A 23,886-nucleotide genomic window follows, 5' to 3' on the forward strand; every position below is an offset into this window, starting at 1 on the left:
GAAGCCTGTGGTGGTGGCTGTGCAGCAGCTGACAGGAGGTGATGTGGGGCTGTGCTTTGCCGTCAGCACGCAGAGCATGGAAGTGTGGTTTTGCTGAGGCCAAAAGCATTCAGTCCATCCAGAGGCAAACACAAGAGGGGGTGGACTGGGGCTCTTGGATGGCAAGGCCTAGATATAGTGGGTTGAGAAGCTAAGTCTTGTTGTAACATTTGGCTCCCAGGCTGCAGGAGAGAGCTGGAATTTGCCATCCCCCATTTGGGTCCAGACACTTTTATATTATCTTCCTGTTAGTAGATATTTAAAGTTTTGGAACTTCTCATTTATATCCATTTTTGACTTTGATAACAGCAGTGAGAGAAACAGACCTTTTCTTCTTCCTTCCCTCTTTTTTTTTCTCCCCAGGAGATTTTTGACTGTTTGCAGAAAGCAGCAGATTTCCAGCCCCTTCCCTTGTGCTCCTGATCTGACTGAAGAGCAATGGGAGTGAAAAGCAAGCTCAGTCAATCTGTGATTTGCATGTGTTGAACCCTTCTGTCCCAAATATGTATAGTGCCTTTTTCTGCAGCTGACAACAGCTTTCCCATGCAGCAGCATCTGTGTGACATTCCAGCATCTTCTAATTTTTTTTCGCTGCCACTGCTTTAAGGCTGCAAGTAATCCTCCAGGCACCAGCGCTGTCTTTCAATAGACTCAGACTGATGCAATGCTGTCTTCGTGTTGGTTGGGATTTGGGAGGTTTGGTGTTTCACCCGGGAGGATTACAAGCTTCATTTTGACACAAACATTTATATGCTGCAAGTGGTAGTGTTGGTGCTTCAGTACTCGATTTTTGGCACTGGGAAGATGCTCTGTAAATCGGGCAGCTTTTCTAGGCCTTTCTTCTTTTCTGTGACAGCTTTAGCTGCAAATCCCCACTGGTGTTGGATGTTGCCCAGGAGGTTCATGGATCTGTTATGTTTCAGTTTTGGCCACGTTTATTTGCAGATATGTTCAATATGGGTATGCACATGTGTATTTAATATACACAAACATTGTCTTCTGCAGTCATAGTTTGGGTATTTTCTTGTAATGCATTAAGCGATGTGGCTATTACCATGAGAAGGTGTTTGTGTTTTCCTCTCCTCTCTAGGAAAAGCAGTATTTGTTCCTTCAAGATTTGTTTTTTGAAGAACTTTTGTTCACTTTTTAAGATGTGAACTCAAGGTTTCACTACATGTTTTTGTTAGAGGATGTGAAATCTGTAGGTGACTACCACTCCTGGAAAGTGATGAAGGTTGCGATGCTCCTGGGCTTCAAGAGCAGCATGTTTTGCACCACGAACTGTGTGAAAGCTCACACTGAGATGTGCTCAGCCATTTGCATGGAGAACCGCAGTGTGCCAGGGGATGAAGTTGTCAGCTCCGGTTCCTTTGAGATTTGGAGTTTCCTAAAAGCTGAAGCCTTGTGCTGTCACTGTGTCACCACACTGTATGTAGTCCTGCTGGGAGGTAATGAAAGCATTAATAATTGAAGCTGGGTCATATTCCGTGTTGAGGTTAAGTCTCTCAGCTTTAGGATGTGTGCGGCTCTTGGATGTCACAGATCTTGTTGTTGGAGGCTGTGGCATCAGAAAGAGATGTGGGAATACTTATAAGGATAGCTCTGGTGACTGGAGATGTGTACTTTTAGAGTGCTTAATAGTGAAATCTGCAACATGCCTCATCTTACCATCCTCCCCAGAATCAGTGTCAGCCAATGCTTCTGCAATTGGGCTCGTCAAATCCTTGACACCTCTTTGTGACAGTAGTGTGTGGTCCTGCTGTGAAGAGCAATGACTTTTGTCTGAAAGTCACAAATAGAAGCCCTTAAAAAAATAAAGGGGCTTATGCACGTTTTTCTAAATACAATGTGGGGAAAAAAATTAGCATCTGTTTCTATATGTCCTTAGTAATTACTGATCTGAAAACTAGCTTCCAAGTGGGGCTGGATTTAGTTGATAGAAATGCCTTTTTTCTCCTGGATTCTCCCTGCTTTGCCAATAACTACTGGAATGAGCACGATGGCTTGGCTTTTCATACCTGTTGCTACTATCTATGTAGCACCCCTTTGCTCATGGAAAAGTCACTTAAATGCCTCCACTCGTTGGTAGAATGGCAGCAGACTGGAGTTGCTGCCTCTTGAGGGATGAAGACAGGAGAAGAGTGTGAGTGAGCAAACATCACCATTTATCTATGTAGTTAGATAGTTGTTATCTAGTTAGGTTGTACGGTACCGGGGATGTTTTGGCATCTGGAAGAGAAGCCGTGAAATGTGACCAGAAACAAGACTTTCTGCTGCTGCCTGGGATGAGTGCTTGATGTTGCTCGTGGTCAGCTCTTCATTAGCATAAAACCTCTGAGTCTTAAAGGGCTGTTAAAGATGCCTGTGTGTGAGACTGAAATGCTTGGAGGTCAGGTTGGATAGTTTGTAAGGAGGCAGATCACTTTGTTGCAGTTTCATTATTGGCTTAACCTGGCACAAGACTATGCTTCTTTCACTGAAAGAAGAGCCCAGCCTTCTCCCTGTCTCCAACCATGTGGACCTACAACCTTCTGTGTCCACTCTGAGGGATTACGTGGCCTTTAGCGACCACCTTTGTACATGAAGCTAATCCTTTTCCTTTTTGAGGGATTAGAGTCCAGGAGGACGTGCAAGCTGATCTGATCTGCTGTATTCTGATGTGGTCCGTATCACACATGCAAGAGGTGAAGTGCGGATGCACGCTTGAGAGCAGGAGGAGAAAAACAGGGCGATCCCTTTTCCTGGCAGTATCATCTTGACGTTGGCTTAATCTGGCTCTAAAAACCGTGCTCTTAGAAGAAGATGTTTCATATCACTCTGTAGCTCAAGAGGGCCAAGGCTTAATCTCTTTACACCTGGGCTGAGCAGTTGTTACCAAGTGTGCAGCAGGAAGGAACAAGTAGAGCTGAATTCATGGGGCTGCAACGAGAGCGCTGAATACAGACGTTGGCTGTGTTTCCAAAGAAACCTTGAAAGAACAAAACAAAAAAGGCAATGGTGCTTTGGCACGGTTTGAAACTTTGACTAGCCCTCCTGTCTGCTTCTTGTCGTGGTTCCTTTGGTCTGCTCTGGTTCAGGAGACTCCTGCACTGACACTTTCTCTACCTAATTTAAGATGTTTGCGTGTGGTGGGAGGGTAGCTCCCTTTTTTGTTTCCTTCACATGGATGTGCCGCATAGGAAGAAATGTGATGTGGTGATTTCGGGAGCTGAGTGTTTTCAGATCTCTGCTGTTCTGCATTTCATCTCTAGACTTGGGGAGGGAGATGGAACTTCTTAATGCAAATAAGTCTCCCGGGACTGCACACGGAAGAGGTTTTTAGACAAAATTGTGAAGGAAACAAGATTTACGTGAATGTGCTGTGATAATCCCTTCCCACGCGTGCACGCTCGCGAACCAAGTGGTAATTTCCATCGCATTTGCAAGTTGGTAGAATTGCAATGCTGCCGCACTCCTAAAAGCTTTGTGGAAAAAATGGAGACGGGGTCGGGGAGACCTTGAGGGAAAGGCGGTTGGGATCAGGGGTTATGCTCCTGGTCCGGCTCCTGCATGAGACTTGCTGGGGGCTGTGGTTAGTGCTGCAGGAGGCCTGGCTAGTCCGAGGGCACGGGTCTGTGAGGAACTAGTTTGGGTTAGCTCCTTTGCTGGACAAGCAGCTGGTTTATGGCATTGTCTCGCAGGCGGGGAGTGGATGGGGCTTTGATGCCTTTGTGTGGTGCTCGCAGGAATGTGCGGTTCCAGGGCGTTGAGACCTCTGGGGGGTGCGGGGTGCGTGTCTCTTTCCAGTGGCTTTAGGCGATCTGTGGAGGCAATAGGGTGGAGCTGAGGCTCTCTGAGGAGGCTGTCTGCTGTTTCTGAGGACTTCCTGGGCTCTAACGGACCTTTAAGCTGTTAAAATGAGAGAGAAACGCACTGCAGGATTGCGGGGTGCTGCAGGCAAGAGCTGTGTCCGTGTCCTGCCTGGTCAGCAGACATAGGCCTCGCAGGGTGCAGCAGCCTGGTGTTTCAGCGCTGCCATGGCCACAAAGGCCTCTGACACCTGCCTTGATCTTTCCAGGGCTTGATTTATTCCTGTGACCTCTTGTTTAATTGCAGTCTTATTTTTGTGGTTGATGGCTGCGTTTAAACTCGGGCTGTACAATAATGGTATAAGAATATCCAGTGCCTGAGACTGCTGGCAGTCTCTCACTTCATTCTTCCATTAATACATAAGGTTCTTGGCCTTTCGGGGTGGAATACGAGCAGCAGCAGCTTTTCCCTTATAAGCAGGACTCGTGCTCTGATCTGGGCCAAACGTAAGAATTCACACCACTTACAGACACCTCGCTGGATAACTGCTCTCCGCAGTAACACGATCTTTCTTAGGAACGCCTTCAGAACGGCTTGCCTCGTGTCTGCCTGCAACAAAATGGGAACAACAACTTACTGTAACTCCCTCGTTTTGTCCCTCTAGCAGGGCTGGGTTTTGTTTTGTTTTTCATCTTCCTTTCTTTGCAGAGTGCTCTCCAAACTTTTTGGATGCGGCCTCCCAGTGAAGGGCAGGTCTTTCTTCCTTTCTCTTGAAGTTTCGAAACAGAGCATCTGAAACTCCTCTCAGAACTAGCCTAGAGGAGGTGTCCTTCTGGGAGGGAAGGAGGCTCGTGGCTTAATGCGCCCTTCCTCCTCATTTTAACCCCTTTCTCCCTCTGATCATTGTCTGCACCGTGACGCTTGGTTCTTCCCTTAAAGCAAGGACGAGCTGGGCTGGGGCATTGGCTACAGTCTGCCGCACTGGGCAGCTTGTCTAGGATGGGTGTTTCTGGTGACTTAGGCAGGATTTCTCTCTTTCATGTATTTGGCAGAGAGGCATGGCCACATCTACCGTGCTGGCGTCTCAGGGCAGCTGTGTTTAGCTGTGTTAGTTAGCTTTGCAGGAGCAGCGAGGAGGTTTGTATAAAAGAAGTGGATTCCAAGGAGTCCTCGGTTAGCGGTTGCGAAAACCTGTTATTTTAAGACTTTTTTTATTTTTATGAATTGTCCTCTGATTATAGAGGGCCTTGGCGTGTGGCCACATCTCGTCCAGCCTGCCTGCGGCCCATAAAGAGGTGGCACTGGGTTATAGGGTGGATGTGAGACGAAAAGCAAAGGCGTGTTTTCTGTAGTGCAACGGCATTGTGTTGTAGCAGGAATCAGTCATGTTACCCTTCGTATGTAATTGCTTAATTGGGATGTTGAAAGGTTAGCTTTGATTTTGTTTTGATATGTTTCTACGTTTTTGTAGGCAAGCGTGTAGCACTTGGGTGTCTAATTAGAGGAAAAACCCTGAAAAATGCTGATGTGTGGGAGAGAGGCGAATAAAGGTAAAGGCAAGGAAGGAAGGGTAGGAGCCCTGCGGGCTTTACTTGGTTGTGGAGGTGGCAGCCGCTACAAGCTGTGTGCAGGGGCGTACCTCTGTAATAAACCGTTCCTGGGTGATTTACTCTGGTAAAATTCAACAGTCCTGACCTCTCCTTTTCCCTTTTAAAATACCAGCACGTGTCATTTAGGCGACAGACAACCTCTTGTCTCCAGAGCATGTGCTGAGGCCGGGGAGGGCTGTGGCAGCCCTTCGGGGTGGAAGCTGCTCCTTCTGTCCGGGGGCCCCCACGATTCCTGGTACCCCCGAGGCAGAGGGGGAGCATCTCCCTAAGGGTGTGCTCTGCACTGGTGTCTTCCCGTCCTCTTCAGAGGGGATTAAAGCTCATGCATGCCCCTCAAGTATTTGTCGGCATCCCTCCTGTTGGGGGATATTCTAGCTGCAGAGGGACTGGGTGCCCAAGCCAGTCTCGTTAGGCGTGATTAGTGCCCTGGGTACTCTTTCACAGTGCTGCTCATGAAACATTGTGCTGCCCGGATGCTGGGGGGGTTGGATCTTCCCATGCCCCTTGCGATGGCACCTTGGGACACCTACAGTGAGCAGGGAGAGCTGCTGCATGTGTGTGGGTTTCCTTCTCCGTTATGGATGCCCTTTTGTTCACTGCTGTTGCAGGGAGAGGAGCTTTCCAGGAGGGGGATGAAGGGGCCAGGCTTAATGGTCTTAAGAGTGATTTTTTTTTCTTTATTCTTTTTTTTTTTTTTTTTTGAGGGAAGGCCTGGGAGTTGTTTCTCTCTAACTGTTTCCAGATGGTGCTGCTGGAACACAAAGATTACCAGTGTGTTTGGGATGGCGATGACTGAGACCCCCCCACCCCCAGCGCTTCCTGTGCAGCTCCACAATCGTGCAGGCTTAATCAGAACCAGCCGTGGCCGCGGGGCTCGGATGAAGCCCGCCTTTTCTTCACCCTGAGTCCCGCTGCCTGCATCCCCTGGGCTTTTTTTTTTTTTAACCCCTCGACATTCCAGCTCTGGCCCTTCTGGCTTATGCCCTTCTCCTGGGCTGACCAGCGGCTGCAGGCACTGGTATCCGGGAGATGGAGCTGTGATTGCCTGGGCAATCCTAGCAATGATGTGTGCGGGGAAGGAAAGCCGGTTTGTAAAGCAAACCTGGGAAAATCATTTCTGTAGCTATCTAGGGCAGCTTATGCAATCAGGTCAGGATGTCCAGGGCACAGAAAACTTATCTTGCACCTATTTGCCTCCAGGACTTTTGGTATACAGCATGATTTTGGCCGAATCATGTGCTGTTGTGCCACTCTTCTTCGTGCCAATTTCCCTAGAAGTAAGGCAGATTTAATTTTATGTTGCAGCCTCTTCACAGCCAACCAAAAAATTAGTTTATCTTCTCTTCTGAAGGTAATATAACAACTATAGTTTATTTCTGCAAAGTAAGAGTAGACTTCTTTCCTTTTAGCCTCTGAGCAACAATCTCTGAATATCTGCAAAATCAACCAACAGGTTTGTGATCCACTGGCTTCCCTTCTGCGTCTGAGATTTGTCTTCTCCCTTGCTCTGTTCACTTCCATATTTTCCATCCTGTGTTTCTGAGAAAGCATAGGCAGTGAAGCTGTCTGCTAAGGCAGAACTCTTTCGTTCTCTTTACCTTGCAAAAGCTTACAGCTGTCGTGTTAGAGCAAGCTGGATTTTCATGCCATGGGCGTGTTGCCCTCTAATGAGTGGCTTAGCATGTGTGAAATGCTTCCTCAGCTGCGTGTGGTAATTGTGGCATGCAAAGGTGCCCCCACTGCTGGATTTTAAAGGCTTACTAGGAGCCCTGTTCGGTTCCTGTTGAGTAAGAGTGGAAGGGAAGATGAGCTGCCATTTTAAAATGCTTCTGCCTACTAAAAGAGGGAAATCAATATTCTGTGCTATTGACTTCTGTGCATGCAGATTGTCCTTGTATTCGCTGGATCATAGACGTCACGCTGTGCACAGTATTCCCAGGGGCTTTAACTTGCGCTGGATCTATTGTTGCCAGCGTAGGTCATGGAGCAGCAGAGGCAGGCTGTATTTCCTTTATGCCCGGAGCAGTATGAAGATGCTGCCTTATGTCATCCAAAAAAAGTGTACACTTTCAACATTTAAATTACTTTAAATTACATTAAATTAATGAAATCTCATCTCTTTGAGAAGCTGAAAACACCCCTTGGCTGATCTGGAAAATGAAAACCTGGTTGGTGGAAAGCGGATTCTAACCTTTGGAAAGCCACTTCGATTATTCAAAAAGAAAAAAAGAAAAGTCAGAGGAGAATCTGCATTGTTATAAATCTCAGTAATATGCTTCGATTTTAGCTCTTCCATTTTAGCTGTGGAAGTGCTTTCTGTGTATGAAAGTCTCCATTCTGCAAAATTACAGATGTCTGTATTATAATGTCGTATAGATGCTGTCAGCTTAAAACCCGCATGTGTATTTGTAAACTTCTTGAATACTACGTTTTTAAGACTCAAAAGTTTAAATGCTGTCTTTGTGTGGTTTGGTCAAACATATGTGTGTGCATTCAGTTCTGCAGCTTCTGCTCTACCAGCTAATTGCTGTTCCTTAGTATATGCAGGATTTCTCCAATCAGAAGTGCCCCAAGGTTGGAGCTAAGAAGATATATATTTTGAATGAGTATGATTAAAAACATGACTTTAAGAAGCAGAAATCATGGGGCTGTTTTTTTTTTTTTGGGGGGGGGGGGGGAAGAGGTGGGGGAGTTAAGCTTTTACTTTTATTTGGGATCCACCTGTAGCTGTAGGATTTGGTAAGGGAAGCTAGGAAGACAGGAGGAAATGCCGTGGTAAAGCAAGGAATAGCAAAGATGTGGTAATGCCTCCTTCTGGCCAGAAAATCACACCAATTTCGGGTGATTTCACCATTGCTTTGTTCATTGTGCTCCCCTGAAACTCACCCTGTTTTGTCTTACTGTCTACCTCATAGGCTTGCCTGGCTAATTCCTCCAAACTATTCAAATTCTGATCAGGGCAGAAGGCTATTTTTATTAATCTGACATCACCTTCTTTTCTTGTCTACGCTATGTCACTGGGTAGCAAAACAACCTCGGGCTGGGTCTCTGCCTCGGAGAGTGTGTGTCTCTTGGCGTGCTGTTTCACAGCCTGCTTCCTGCTCGGGGAGCCCTGGCGGGACTGGGCTCCCTTCTGCTGGCCCCGACTCATGTCCTGCCTGCTGATTATGGCCGAGAAGGGAGTCTGGGAGCTCTGTGGCGAGTTACGGGCTACAGGGGACTCCGGGTTGTTGTACGGTGATCACAGGGGCGGGCGATGGGCTTGTAGGCTGCTAAAGCCTCTGCACCATGTGGGTCTGCAGCAGGGACTGTCTCCTCCTCGTGCCTCTGTCTGCATCCCCCGGCTGTCCCCATGGCCATACAGTCAGCCAGGATAAGGAGCAGATTCAGCTGAAAGCACACAGGCAGAAAACTTTATGGTTATTATTTTTTTCTTTATTATCTGCCTCAGTTGCCTGACCCAGCTCAGCGCGCAGGGAAAGTGAGTGCTTGTACTGGCACAAGGGAACCAAGAGGGGGAGGTGAGTGGCTGGGGCTGCCTCTTTTTATTTTATTTTCTCTATTTTTCCTGGCAGCATGTCTCAGCCTACCACCTTCAGCATGCCTTGAGTTGCGTCCCGATGGGAAGCGTGTGGCGAGACGGCCGCCACGCGGGGGAAATGCACAGCCCTCATGGCGCCGCTTCCCAACCAAGTGCCCGGGGACGAGAGGGAAGGCCAAATACCTTTTCAGGCTGTTTTGGGAATCTCGAAAAACGCCTGTCCCAGGTGGAAGACCCCAGTGCTGCTCCCCGAGGGAGCCATGGCGCTGTGAGGAGGCAGGAGACCTGCTGCAGCCTCCTCCCACAAGGGGCAGCCTCGCTGCCTGCTCTCCCTTCCCACCCTCTCTGGCTCCTCCTGAAAATGCCATATTTTTAGGAAAAGGGGGGGAAACCTTGCAGGGGGGGCCCAGCCGGAGGCTGCTGTTGCCATGGCAACGGGGCCAGAATTCCAGGAAGGAAGAGGGCCCGGATGGGCCTCCGGCCTCCAGGCCCTGGGGACGCAAGGCCAGCCTCCGGGCCCTCGCGGCTGGAGCGTGGCGCTGGTGGCGGTGCCCCTGGAGGTCCGTCTGTCCCTAGAGGCACGGCCTCGGTAATTTGGGCGTGGAAAGATGGGGCCATGCCAACCAGCACGAGTTTTCCGAGCGATCACAAGGACAGCAGCGCGCAGCCTACTTGGCGTGGTGCCTTTTATCAAAATCTTTTGTCAAAATTGCTTTGAGCCCCCCAAATACGCTCCGTAATAAAAGAGGACGAGCAAGGAGTAAAGACTTAAGTCCTGTTACTCGCGTCCCCGTCAGCACGGGTTGTTGATGTCGGGACGCTAACGAGGAAGTGGATAAATGGAAGTCCTCTGCTGGATGACGTCTGCGTGGTTGGAGCCCGGCCAAAGCCGAGAACCAAATTTAATTGAAAGTGAAGACAGCTGAAGGGAAGTGTCCCACACTATAGATGCAGTTATTGGAACTGCAGAGTGATTAGCGAGAGCTATATATCAAATTAGGGTAAGTATCAAGGGAGAAGGGTGACATTAAGATCCATTTAAAAACTACTTTAGTTCAGTTTTTTTCATTAATAATCGGTAGTTCAGACGTAGATGCTGCTTTTCCCATTAATTTTATCCACAGATAATTTGAGGTAGGGAGACGGCACAAACAATCGAAGGCAAACCGATTGCATCAGATGCACTTGGGCAAAGAAACAGCTATTTTCTGTTTGCTTATATGCAGTGATCTGTACAGGGAAGGGTCTAATGAAGACATACCTGTTTTCCCAGGAGCTGGTAATAAGGTCAAGGTATTTACAGTTTTACTAGTGCACTGCCACAGGTGAAGTACTAAAATGCCTTTTTAGAGCTCGCCCCCCTCGAAGCCCAGATTTGCTGTCTTTTGTGCTATGCAAGATGTATAGCAAAAAGGACAGTGAAACCACTGAGCTGCGGAGAGGAGTGCTGGGATTTCTGCCTGGCTCACAAGCTTTACTTTTTCGCAGCTGTCACTTTCAGATTAATAGCTTAGTTGCCAGTTTTTTTGCAGCCTCTTTTTGTAAACATCTTATTCTCAGTGTTCTGGAAAAGTGGCTTCTGTTTGTCTAGCTCAAGTCTCTGATAAATGTGTAGCTTGTGCTATCTCACCACTTCAAAATCCCATTTTGCTTTCAGGAGGAACAAGTAACTTTTTGTCACCTTTATTTCGCTGCTCTGTGTAGCTCCAAGGTTTCTGGCTTCCCGGAGCTCTCCCTCTCCGTGTCTGTCCAAGACACCAGGCTGCTGTGCTGGTGGTAACTCCTGGGGGCAGCCAGAGCAGAGGGTAATGAGCTGTTCTCATCTACTGCTGTCATCGCCCAGACCCTGGGAGGGGGTTGTGAAACTTGAAAAAAAATTGCATTAACTTCACTCTGAAGTTTTTCCCAGCACTGTCATGAAGCCAGGCATCCTGCAAACCCAGTGAAGAGAGATCACTTGGTCTCATTTCTGAGGCTGTCTTTGCAACCAAAAGGGCTCACTCAGTGCTTCAAGTTGAACTTTGGATTCAACAGGAATTGATTCTCTGGCTGGAGAAATATGGATGAATTTACTGAGCTAATGGTTCCTAGTAGTGCAATTTTAACCTGCAGGCTTTAGGCTTAGTTTGGCAGTCAAGAAACAATTGCTAATCAGGCTTCTCTGATTGAGTCTAGCAAAATGACTCTGAGATGTAAAATTAATTTGTTCTGGGGTCAAGTTAGGTCAAAGAGAATTATTTCCTCTTTAAGCTAAATTTTAGCTTTACTTTTAAGGAAAGGGTGAGGAGACTTTTAGACCTCTCATTATCCATTGCAGCTATGACATTTCTTCTAGATGATTGACTATGCTCCGGTCCTCTGTGGCCTTTCATAAGCCAGCAGAACGTGCAGAGCCAGTCATTTCTTACTGCTGTCCTGGCTGATGGAAAACTCCATCTGTTTTCAAGTTTTGTTCAATTCAGTGATTTCTAAAATTTCTCAAGTTGAGAGAAAAAAACAGACATTGTCCACCCCCCCCCCCCCCCCCCCCCAAAAAAAAAAAAAAGGCAAAACAAAACCCACCCACAACAAAAGCCAAACCCTAACAGCGTCAAAGGCCGGGTGCTCTGCAGTGCAGGATCATCTCCTTTGCTCTTGAGTGATCGGCAGTCGGCCGTGCTGATCTTACTTCATGACCCAGGGGCTTGCACTTTGTGGCAGACCCTACTATTGCAAATGCCAGTGGAATTGAACTTGTGTTAATGACGCTGGGATATTCAAAGTTGGGGAATATGTGAAGTGAAGAGAGCATTTAAGGCTTAGTGGACTTGTCTGAGTTGTGACTTTTATTTCTGTTAAATCCCCTTGGCCAGCCCAGAGACTGTTACCAGAGTACAGCAGCAATGCTCACATGTCCTGTGGAAGTGTGGAAGCACGTGTGAGGTTGTCAGTACGGTTTGAATAAAATCACAGCGTGAGCTGCAGAAATCTGATCTGCTGTATTATCATCTATTTTTCTCTCCTCGCTCTAAAGCAAATTGCAAGTACCTGAGAAATGCCTTTCAGTGGTAAACAAAGTAATGAAACATCCCGGTGGCAGCTTGATTTGATTTGGCAGGCTAGCGCTGCCTAACTCAATTTCTTTATGAACGTCTGGTTGCATGTTGGTAGCTAAAGAGAAAAGTAGTTGCCGGGAGAAATGGAGTTAGCTGGGGCTTCCCTCTCCCACCAGGCCATTAGGGGAAGGGGGAGTCCCTGCGTGCTTGAGGGCAGGGTATTTATCTGTGATAAATATTCCCCCCTTCTCTTTTCACTTCCATTTTGTGAGATTAGTTTTGTGTGCGTGCAGGTGGAGGAGATGCTGCTGTATCCCCAGTCTCAGCTGCCTCAGATCCCCTTTCTCTCTGGATGTGTCGGACTGTCCTGTTCCAGTCGTGAGTTTAACTCCTTCACTTCGTGCTCTGTTTAGATTTCAACAAAAGCACGCCCCGTATGGAATAATCGTGCAGCAGGCCCCGGATTCACCATTAGTGACCTGTAAAATTGGCAGCACTGGAGATTATTGGCGGGAGACGGTTTCCCTAGGCGCTCGCTGCCTTCTCTTGGAGAGCGAAGTTCAATTAGAGCAATGATATGCACAGCGGGGATTTTGCAAATAGCCCAGTACTTCGTGGCAGCGTTGCTGTATGGAAGGCAGAGATATCTTTGGCCCTTGTGTGACCTGACTGCTCCAGCTGCTACCCTCTTTCTAACCTCCGCTTTTTCCAACCTCTTGCTTCCAGAAGTAACCCTCTTTCACCTCTCCCTTTACCTTCTGCTGAAACGGTATCCCTCAAACATTTTTAGTTGCGATTTGTGGGTTTTGTCCTCCAAAAAGCAAAGTGGGGTTTGCCAGCTGTGTTTTCTTTCTTCCACTTATTTTTTTTTTCTTGTTTCTTTCAGACATCTTACAGAATGTCTGTACATCTCTCTAGTCATCTTTCTCTTCCTTTTCACACTCTTGTGATTTGCTTCTGCTTATAAAACCGTTCTGTTTCTGGAGGTGATTTCTGTGCATCCAGGGTCTTTGATTTCAGGAAACCCACAAAGTTTTTAGTTTTGTCTCTTTTCTGCCACTGCTTTGTGGTGACAGGTCCTTTCCTTAGTCCCTGGGGTGTTGAAGACCATCATCCTCAAAATAATGATTTCTTTTTTCCTTTCTTCATTATTACTTTCTGCTTATGTTCACCGTCCATATCTTCAGCATCTGTGGTGGTACCTTCTCCGTTTATTCCTTATTCACCGTGTGGAAACCTTCCTGGTTTCCAAGGTGTTGTTGAAAGAGATTGCTGGCACACGAGCATGTTTAAGGTACAGACCTTGCATACACGTGTACAATGTGCCGTTCAAACCAGACCTGGAATGATCTAGCAGGAGAAGAGAAATAGGAGGTGGACATTTATTGCACTCATTTAGGTTGGTAAACTGTTGTGTGTGGGAGGAACAGCAATCAAAGTGTTTTCTTACAATGTGTACTTACACTGAGGATGCAGGGGGAGTAATAGCTGCGCATTTCCATCGTGATGTTGCTTGGTTTTTAATTAGGTTCACGGGTAAAACTCAGCAGCTAGGTTACACTGTAGTACCGCAGCTGTCAGTCTCCGCTTGCTTCTTCCAGCCTGAGTGTGCTTTCTGCTGTTTCTGTGTTTGTGGAGTTTTGTGCTTTACCTGCTTGTTGGCTGTCAGTGCTTGAGAAGAATGTACTCGCAGGGTGGTCAACTTAATGACTGTTAATCCCCCAAACCGCTGCCAGGAGTTGTGCTGTCCTTGAAGCTCTCATACCGCCTGCGCTACCCGAGCTTTGCGTGAGAGCCTGGAGATGAAGTCTGATGTTTCCTGGCAAGTTTCCGCGGAGAATCCCCTGGGCAGGTCTGAGGTAAAAAGGAAGAGAGGGGAGGACAAATACAAATTTAAAATAGCATTGCTAGGCCCTGTATTGGATTATTTGCGTCTTGCTTTTTAGAAGAAGTTGCACTTAGGTGTTCGTGTGTAAACTGAAATGATCCCCACGGTCGCATGCCCTGCAGAAGACTTCCCTCTGGTAGGAGCTGGCCACTTTGAGCTGAATAACCCAGCAACACTAAAAGCAGGACCCGAATCATCTCAACCAAAACCCGTCGTAAGGTCTGAAGGTAGCTGGGATACATGATGGCTGTCAGCTGCAGGCCCAGCGTATCTTTGCTTTTGACCATTTGGGATTGTTTTGCTGTGTTTTGTCAGGGTCTCTCCCCTCTGCAAGAGCTGCTGGAGAAAGCGCAGGGCTGGCTTAGGAGTTCCTCCTTGTCAGCCATAACAAGAGATAGGAACGGGCTTAAAAACTGATTGCGGAGGACTGCTGGCCTCCTTTCCTCCTAGCCCTCTGCAGGGAGCTGCTCGCGGGTGAGGAGGGGTACCAGGGCGGAATTGAAATAGGCTTTGTCTGGTTTAGTTTAGTCTCTACCCGGGGAGGAGGATGCATGGGGCACCTGAGTGCCCTTTCCCTGTTTTGAATAGCGAGCGTTGGAGGGGGAGAAACGGAGAAGAAATTAAGACATAGAAATAAACAGAAATGAATGTTTAGAAATTATTATGAGCTGTGCTATCTTAATCCCCAACGCATTGCTAAAATAGAGGAGGATCTGGAGATTTCGTGGAGAAATTCCAGAAGTGCTGGAGGTTCACGTGCTCCAAAGAGCAGGGTGACAGGGCTGCCAGTAACACAAGGAGCGTAGGCTTAGGGTCCCTTCTGGGGTGAAGGAAGAAAATCTAAAGGATTGGTTTCCTATCGTGTGAGGTATTGTTCAGGCTTGCCAGGGTAATTGAAGTTACGCTGACTGCTTTTTAAGTTCACGTTAAACAATTAGTCTAGTTTTGAAAAGGGGAAAATTAACACTTTTATGGCTAATGTTTAGGGAAACATTTCGTCAGGACTGGGCGAGGTGGGCAGCAACTTCTGTAATTTCTTGTTCTATTTTGTTCAGTTTTCATGATGGTAAATGATGTTTGCATATAAAAGATTCTTTGGAAAATTACAAGAATTATACACAACTGAAATTATAGGGGGTGAGGTAGGATTACTTTATACTTATTGTATGGCTTTGATTTCTTTTTTTCTTTTCCTTCTGCACAACTTGGCATACGAAGGTGAAAATGAATCTTAGGTGTATTGGCTTACATGGATAATAGGAAGTTAGCAGAATGCTTTAATCTTGGCTCTTTCTTCCCCCATTTCATGCAGGTTCTTCTTTTTGGCTGAGTTAAGACAGACCTATAATTCCTTGCTTTCCATTCCTTGTAACCACTACATTCAATCTTTGTTTTCTTGTCTTGCAGAACGAACCTCTGACTTCAGGTTATCATGGATACCCAGCAAGAGACAATCAAGTAAGAGTCTGATTGCAGTAAATGTGTCTGCGTGAATCTGTACACTTAGGGATGTTTTGTCCGATAGCTTCCTGACCATCTTGTTGAGGAGTGGAAATTTTGTTCTGTTGTGCAATGCTTGTGGAGATATATATGGTGAGCGGAATGTTTTTTTATGGCCTCCAGCACTATGTGGCAATGTGCCTAGTAAGGGGTTAAAAATGTTCCACATTACCAACGGCTCAGGAAATTCTTTATTCTTAAAAAATCTTGTAACATAAAATCCCTATCCTAAGCTCCCACTATATCTCCTCAGCGTTAATGAATGTAGATGTTCAGTGCCAGTGCATGCTCGGCCCTGTTTTATTGCGGTAATTCTAGCATCTGGGGAGCAAAACAACGTTTACTTTTTGTGAGAGCCTGCTTTGCTAGCTTTGCCAGTGTGGTGGGGAATGACGTGCCCCATTGGGTTGTTTCTAGTGTCTGTGAACTTCTCTTGCCTTCCTTTCAAGTCCTTCAGGGCCCCTGCCCCTTGCTCTTGTTCAGGATGTTCTCATTCTACAGCAGTAAAAAATTACACTGTTTAGTGCATTGCATCTGTAAGCATTCTCTCGCGTCCTAACAGAAGACAGAGAAATCCCAGTTGATGGATTTGTGCAAAGGAAGGAGGAGGTGCTTTGGAACAAATGAAATTTAATGGATTACAAGATACAACTGTCACACATTAAATCTCCCTTCTTGGAATGGAGGTTTTTTTTTTTTCAGTGTTATGCACTGCTACTAAGAAGCAGAGTATGAGCCAGTGTAACATGAGATTAATATGCAAAGAAAATCAATAATGCGTCACGTTTCAGTAATGAACAAACAGCAAAGCTAAAATCAAATTCTTTAATACTCTCAGGTACTCCTGTCTAAAGAAAGGGATTTTCATTCCGTCTGGGTGAGGCCTGTGTGTGTGTAGCAACAGCTCAAAGGGAGATGTTTTTATGAAGGTAGGGCAGCATACTGCAGCATCAGCAGTTGAAGAGCTTAAGCCTCTGGTGCTTGCAATGTGTGTATGAATTTCTGTATAGGAGGGAGTTGCTCAGAATGTGCATTGGGATATACTAAACTGTTAACCAGCAGAAATGGATAATATGTGCTGCAGTGCTATGGGAGTTGGGTTCCTACTCTGTCCAGGCTAAGTAAGAAACACAACTTTTGAGAGTCAGAGCCAGTCCCAGGTCCTTAGAAATATTCCTATCTGCTTTCAGTTTTTCCATTCTGGTAGCACCGTCTGCACCGTATTTTGTGTTTCACTGTTCCCATTTAGGGCTGGTTTGGGGTTGTCTTGGTGTTTCGTTTTGATGTCCTGCTTCACAAGTTTCCTCTTTTTCATCCCTTAATAACTCTTCTGATGTGAAAGTCCAGAGCTGCTGTTGCTGACGGGTCACCAGAGCAGCGGCGATGGGCTCGGGAAGCTGTGCTATGGACTGGGCATCTCCAGAGGGCTCTGTATGGCTGAGCAGGAAGGGATGGATGTATGTTAGCCGGTGTCCTTATGTATTTCAGGTGGAACATAGCTTCACAGAGATTTCCCAGTGGGCAAACAGCATCAGCAACACTTTGGTGTTTTCATTTTAGCAAATAGTTGTTCAAAATAAATAATTAAATCTCTTCTTGGTGACATTTTGATCTGTGGTAAAGGTTTTTTCCTTCCTTCTTGCTTTTGGCCCTGAAACGGATTAAATTCAGGTCTGGTTTTCACTAATGAGGTTTCAAGGCTTTTAGCTAATCTGATTGGGAACCTCTAACACGACAGCAGCAGAAAGAAGCCCTCTGTTGCTACAGATGGGCTGGTGTGGGAGAGAGAGTCCTGCTTGATGCATCACCTGCTTTTCTGCACTGGGGAGGGAGGAAGGAAGTGGTGTGGGATTGTGTGCAGTAATCCTGACCCTGTAACAAAGTTAATTACGAGATGCAGGAGCAATTGTGTCAGATTTCTCCATTTCATCAGATTAGGAGCTGGATTTGAGTTGGAGAGCGTAAATCTGTGTATCTTGCTCTTTGCCATTGCACTTATTTATTGCAAATCCCTGTACTGTGCTTTTTACCGCAATGTTTTCCTTAGCAGAAGTAGCAGAGCGGAGGTTTATTTTCAGGCACCTCATCGTTTGACCACAGCAGTCCTACTAGAAATTCTCTGGATATAACCTACCCTTTCTTTCACCTTACTTAGCATCCTACTCCTTCACTTATTTGTAAGTCCTTCTCGCTCCTTCCAGCTCTCTGCCACTAATTGCTGGCTGCAAACCTTTCACTATGCTGTTTTTACACCCTCTAGTGGTTAAAGCGTACCCAGATGTTCCAGATTATTACAGTTTTCTTTCTGCTAGCGGGGATATGTGATTGGTTTGAGTCCTTGCTTTGGCCGTTTGGGAGCGCTTAGGTCTACAGTCCAAAGTTTATCTTGTGTGCTCTCCCAAATATTTAAGTGTTCTGTCATCATCACGCATGGGCAGCAGCACTGAGGCAAGGGAGATGAGTTCATGTCGAGGCTGTATTTCTCTTCATTTGGTGTTGCATGATTGCTTTATGATAACGCACAGCACAGCCCCCCTGCTCCTTGCCTGTCCTGCCAGGGTGCTGTCCTGCTGGGCTTTTTGTGGTGGCAGGGCTCGAGGAGCATGTGTGCTAAATCAGTATGGTAACAGTTTGCCTAAAACGAGAGAGCTTTCTGCCGCTGTTAGTGCGGCGCTCCTGGGGCTGGTACAGCTGTATGAGGAGCTGCAGAGCTCCCTGGGACTGTTCTCAAGAATTCGAGGTTTGCTCTGTGGATCCATAATGCCCATGCAGGCACAGCAGGATGCCCCTGCATTTCTGCAGTGCTAGGATGACAGCACAAATGAAGGCCTCCATAAAGGGAGAATGCGGGAAGCGTTAACGTAAGGCTGTTAACTGAGATGAGAACTGAGTCTTTTGGTGAGGAGAGCTTTTTCTCTGGAGGCTATTCGGTGCTGTATCCCTCTGTCGGGCCTGCTAGCAAAATGGTGTTTCTTTTTTTGTAACATGAGTGCCTGCCTGAAATGCAGTGAACCAAGACTTCTTTGCTTCATTTCCCAAGCTGTGACAAACAGCTCTGAGATCCTAGGAGTTTGTCTCCGTGTGGAAAATGGCCAGTACAGCTATACTGACACAACTTTTATATACAAACTCGTCAAGAATAAATACTCTGGCTCTGGAAAGTTATTCCGTGCTAACTATGCCAGCTTGTTTTATATATAGCCAAGGTCTATGTCGAATTGCTCTAGTGCTTTTCATGTGTATTAGAAGTGATATCTAAAATTCATTTGAATTGCTGCTGAATACTGGCACTTCTGTGGCAGCGTTTGGCAGCTGCACAAAATAAATATGTTCTCCAACAGGAAACGAAATGAGCAAGAACACCTTGTTCGGCTCCCACTGAAGGGATGAGAGGAGGAGAGAGAGTTTATGCAAGCAGGAGGTAATTGCACACACCAGAACTGGGTCAGGATGTTAGAGCTGTTACACCTCTTCTGTTATGGAAAGTGATCCGCAGCTATCATAACAGGTTAGGATGTTGGTTTGAAGCCTCTTTTTAAAGCTTACGCTTCTGTGAGTGCCATTCTTAAATTAAACTGGGCCATTGGCTCGGTACTAATGTGGTGGAAATGTCATTACCTGTCACAAATGACACTTCCTTCAGCGGTGTAATTTCGGTGGCTGGTTTGCCATCCGAGCACTCACCGGGCCTGACCTGCTGTTCTCATCTATGTAGATGAGCCTGCAGCCCTGGGTAGCCTGAGTGCCCATGGCAACTACTAGGAACAGCTTTATCACTAGCCCCTCAGTTCGAGTTCAGGCTTGAGGTGAAATGCTGTTAAATCCTCTCCAATTGTCAGCCTGTTCCCCTGGGCTGCTGCTCTCTTGCTGCTTTGGCCTATCTGGTGGAGCATCGCGGGAAGCAGCAGGCTGCATGCGCTCCCTCACTGCGGCTGTGGGGCTGCTCTGGGTGAGCGGTGCCGGCAGGCTGTGACAACAGGAAGCCTCCCCTCTTGCTTTCTTTCTGTTTATTTTCCTTGCGTGGGGAGCTCGGCGAGGAAGCCCTTCATCCCAAGATGTGAGGGGTGTGTGTGAGCCCCCGCGGGAGGCAGGATGGTGGGCAAGAGGCTTCCTCTTGCAGCTGGCTGCAGGCAGGCACCGCTGCTCCCCTCCCTTGGTGCTGTCTGCCCCGAGCAGCAGGCTTTTGGCAGGGAGCTCACACAGGGAAACCTCCGTCCCCTCCTCTGGGTGGTCTGGGTCTCCTTTGTCTGTCTCCCTCCTCTCCATCACATGGATGAAGCATGAATTTGGGGATGTTGCCTCAACTTTGTTAGCAGCTTGGAGTTTCAGCATGGATTAGGGTATCCACAAAAATCTCTTGGTTTAGTGCAGTGTTAACATATCAAGCTGCCCTTGTCATAAAATAGTAACCTTCTGGAGGAAAATGGCTCGGTTACTTCTCTGCTCTTACTTGTACCATGGTTGCACCAGCCGTGGTCTCTCCAGTTATAAAGACTTCTTGTCTCAAGAGTTTAAATTTTTAGGTAGTATTCCTGAAAAGCATTTTGGTTTTTAATTTGTTTCCCTCCTTGTAACTGGCCATGGAAATACACCCTCTAGTGAGTATGCTAACTTGCTGGGTAAATGGTAAGTGTGTGGCAGCAGAAGTGTTGTTATTAGGGAGCTGGAAGGGAGGGTTAATGTTTGTGGGTTTTTGGTTTGTTTGCCACCTTATTTGCACTTTTGGTTTGAATGAAGTATATTAAATGCAAATCCTTAAACTGAGTGACAGAGAGAGGGAGAAAGGCCTTCAATACAATTTTAAAACCGTTCTCTTTGAGCGAAGAGCCAGGACAAAGATCAGGAAGTGTCTGAAGTCCTCTGTATAAAATGGAGAAGGCTTGGTATTCCTGGTGCTTTGGGGGAGTATTTCTTTGCCTGAAAGTAAACAACCCAAGGCTTGGGATGGAACCAAGCTAACGAGGAGGGACTTGTCTAAACATCTTCCTTATGTCTAAGATTGGGTGAATTAAGGGTAAGACTGCCAAATCTTCTGCTTCCTGGCTTCCACAACCTCTCCTCAGGCAAGCAGTGAAATATTTCCACTCTGTGCTAGACGGGACCGATGGGATGTTCTGTTATTGGCCTAACTGCAATGTCCCATAAAAAATAACAAGCGTCATTTTAAAGAATGCAGTCTGAGCAAAAATCTAAGATAATCAAGAGATGGGAAGTATCTGTGAAGCAGTTGCACACGGAGGGATCTGGTGGCGTGTACTGGGGTAACTGCTGGGGGTTACTGTTTAGCACCTAGGCAGTAAGCAGTGTGGGGATAGTTTAAGGTGTGCTATGGGAAGGTGGTTACCACTGCAGCCGCGGAGGACTTGCAGAGACATCTTTTACAGAATTGCATCCAACTCTGTCAGTGTTCAGAGGGGAAAATGTTGATGATGGAAAGAATTTAGTGAAAAGTAACGTAAATTGAGATACTTGGGTAGGAAAAAAGAAAGCAGAGTGGAAGCAAAGTTGAAGGAGGAGTTGGTTACAGACTGAAGTTCAAGCAGATCCAGTCATGTATGAGTTGGAAGAGGAAAGATGAGCTCCAAGACCACTCTAGTAACCTTTGTCCTCCGAATTCAGAACCGTCTCGGAAAGACACTTGTCTGGTCATTTGAAGTGATAAGAAGTGGTTCTTTCTCAAGGTCCAACTATATCCCTATAAGAAACTTCAGGAAAGTTACAGGAGTTGGGATTAGAAAAAGTTGTAGCGTGTACACCGCCAAGTACTGAGCTTGTTAAAAAACTGCTTTCTAAAATTATATTCTGAACTGAGTCATGATGGCCACATTCCCTAGATCTCTCCTTTCTGTATAGCTGATCTCTTACTATCAAAACCCATCCAAAGGTTTAAGTAGTACATGAAGCATACTGTCATGCACTTGACACAAGTCCTGTAAACGGATCACTCTGACTGTATGTTTATTTCTCTTTTCCATCATGTCTGTTGCTTTCCTAGCCTCTGAATACAAGGCAGGGAATCGTCTTCTTGTAGAACATTGAATATCTTTCACAAACTCCTTCAGCAAGCTCCATATCAATGTGTGCCTCACTGTTACTCAATAGCGAAACAAAAACAGCAACAAAGAAAGGAGAAAAGTTACATGAGAAGATGAAATTAGAAAAGAGAGTGCATCTAATTCGAATACATGGGAAGACTTCCTGACAATAAGATCCTTTAGCCCTATAAGCAGTCTCTCAAGGGAAGTAACGATTACCTTGCTGATGAATAGTCCGGCCAAATTCTGGGGCTGTAAGGCGTTGGCAGGAAATGGGCTGGATGATGTAATATAAATTCCTTTCATGTTTGAGTTGTCCGATTCAAGCGATTTCTCATCTCTTCTCGGGGTTAAAGAGAGGAGATATGAGTCATCCTTCTTGGGAGAGGACCAGGAGACCACTTTTTCGTTCTCTGATGTACTTTTTGACCATTGAAGTGTTACCCAATGCCTGCAAGTCTTGGAGACTCCCAACCCCCTGAGGTATTTGGGCTAGAGGGGCAGTATTTTTTTAGATTTCCCTCTCCGAACGGTTACAGGGGTGCTAGAGCCTATGGCGTGTGTATTAGAAGCAGTCAGTAAAATGATCGGTTGGAGGACTGCACGGTAAAACCAAATGGTGTAGAGAAAACAGCTAGTTTGTGGGTATTAGATCATACTGAAGAGCATAAGCACGGCTATTCTGGGTCGGGCAGAAGGTCTCTGCGTTCCAGCATCGTGTCTTTGACAGTGTCTAATGGCAAGTACTTAAAGCACAGGGAGCAGCGCCAAGATTCGGTGATACTTCCCCTGCTATATACTCTTTAAGCAGTCTGGTAGCTTTGGGATTTCCTGGCCATAGATTCCTTTTTTTTTTTTTTTAAGGTCACCTGTGATAGATTTTTCTTTATTGAACTTGTTTAAATGATTTCTGAGGCTGTCTTTGGCATCCACAACATCCTGTGGCAACGAGTCCTGCACTTTAGGTATGTTTTATGAGGAGGGGGGGGAAAAAGTCCTTCTGTGCACAGCTAATTTAAAACTGAATCGTTTGGGGAGCTGTCAGGGGAGGGAGTGGAACAACCTGCGGGCTCAAGGCCTCAGTTCCTACTGCATACACAGCTGCACTGACACCTATGGATTAGGGTTTTCTTCTTAACTGGGGGAAAAAAATCGCAACAGAGAGCAGAAAGAAAATGTGAATAGTTTGTGTGTATTTAACACCTTTTTCTTCCTGAAAGGCTGCACTGCCTTTGCAGAAGCGGCTCCCAGGTCCCCCCAGGCAGGTGTACGTGCTGATGAAGGACAGGCCAGGTTTCTGAAGCATCCTGGTGTGGTGTGGCGGTGAGCGATGGGATCTGGGGCTCCGTGGAGGGCCCAGGAGGAGCAGGGAGGGTGCCCCGGTACCTGGGCAGCCTGGCCGGGCCCAGGGCCTCTGGGTGCCCGGGTCGGGGCTGGCCCTGCGGCTCGGGCTGTGGGCTGCCAGAAGAGGGCACCCAGCGCTCAGCCAGCGCCTTTCTCCTGCCTCCGCTCGTTTTCCAGAGCGAGTCTTTGGGGTTATCTCCTGGCAGCGGTTTCCAACCCTTGCCGTGAAGCAGGAACACCTCGTGCTTTGGGGAGAGCAGGGGAGGGCAATTCGGCGCCCTGTGTCCAGCTTGGTTTTGGCCTCTCCGTGTTCCCTGGAGGCTGTCGTCCTCGGCCAGCAGGGATCCCTTGGGAGGGCCGGGGAGTGAACGTGTGGCTGAGCGCTGCGACCAGCCCTGTGTCCCATCGTGATGCTCGCCCAGTGCTCGGCTTCTGCTCGGCGTCCCGCTGAGGAGGCACAGGGGAGAGGGGCTTCATAGTGCGAGTCTTCCTTCCATTCCAAAAATCTCACCCGGGGGAAATAACGGAGGGATATTTGACGAGGAGTGCAGCTTGTCTCCGGTTTCTGTTCTGCAGAGCAGGAAATCTGACAGAACCACGGGATGGCTGGGGTGGGAAGGGACCTGGAGGCCCCCTGCTCCACGGCCTGCTCCAGCAGGGCCGCCATGAGCAGGCTGCCCAGGGCCACGTCCGGGTGGCTTTTGGAGGTCTCCAAGCAAGGAGAGTCCACAGCCTCTCTGGGCAAGCTGTTCAATCTCAGAGCCTTCAGGGAAATGAGGGATGTATAAATACATAAACATTATTTCTCCTTCCTTTTTTCTGTCTTTTATTTTTTTAAAGGGAGTGTAGAGACCCCAAGGAATAAAACCAGTCAGTGTAGTTACAGAACCTAGGAAGATGTTGAAAAAGATCGGATGCTTACAGTCAGATGCTTTACCAAAGGAAATTAAGGCAACAGCAGACATAGATTGCTAATTTTTAAGGACCAATCATGTCAGATGAATTTAATTTTCTCCTTTGACATGGCAGCAGGCCTGGCAGATGGAGAAAGCTACTGGCTTTGGGTCTAGTCCGGCCTGACCTTTACATAAACTAGGCAAATGAA

General features: G+C 47.0%; 1 protein-coding gene across 1 annotated transcript in view; it reads left to right on the plus strand.

The window, feature by feature from the left end:
• RBFOX2 (RNA binding fox-1 homolog 2) overlaps positions 1–23,886 on the plus strand; it is a 168,403-nt gene that overhangs the window by 19,514 nt on the left and 125,003 nt on the right. Inside the window, 1 exon segment of the mRNA XM_066996780.1 lies at positions 15,310–15,360. Coding sequence (XP_066852881.1) covers positions 15,310–15,360 — 51 coding nt within the window.

Source organism: Anser cygnoides, chromosome 1 (genome assembly GCF_040182565.1).
Source record: "Anser cygnoides isolate HZ-2024a breed goose chromosome 1, Taihu_goose_T2T_genome, whole genome shotgun sequence".
Classification (NCBI taxonomy): Eukaryota; Metazoa; Chordata; class Aves; order Anseriformes; family Anatidae; genus Anser; species Anser cygnoides.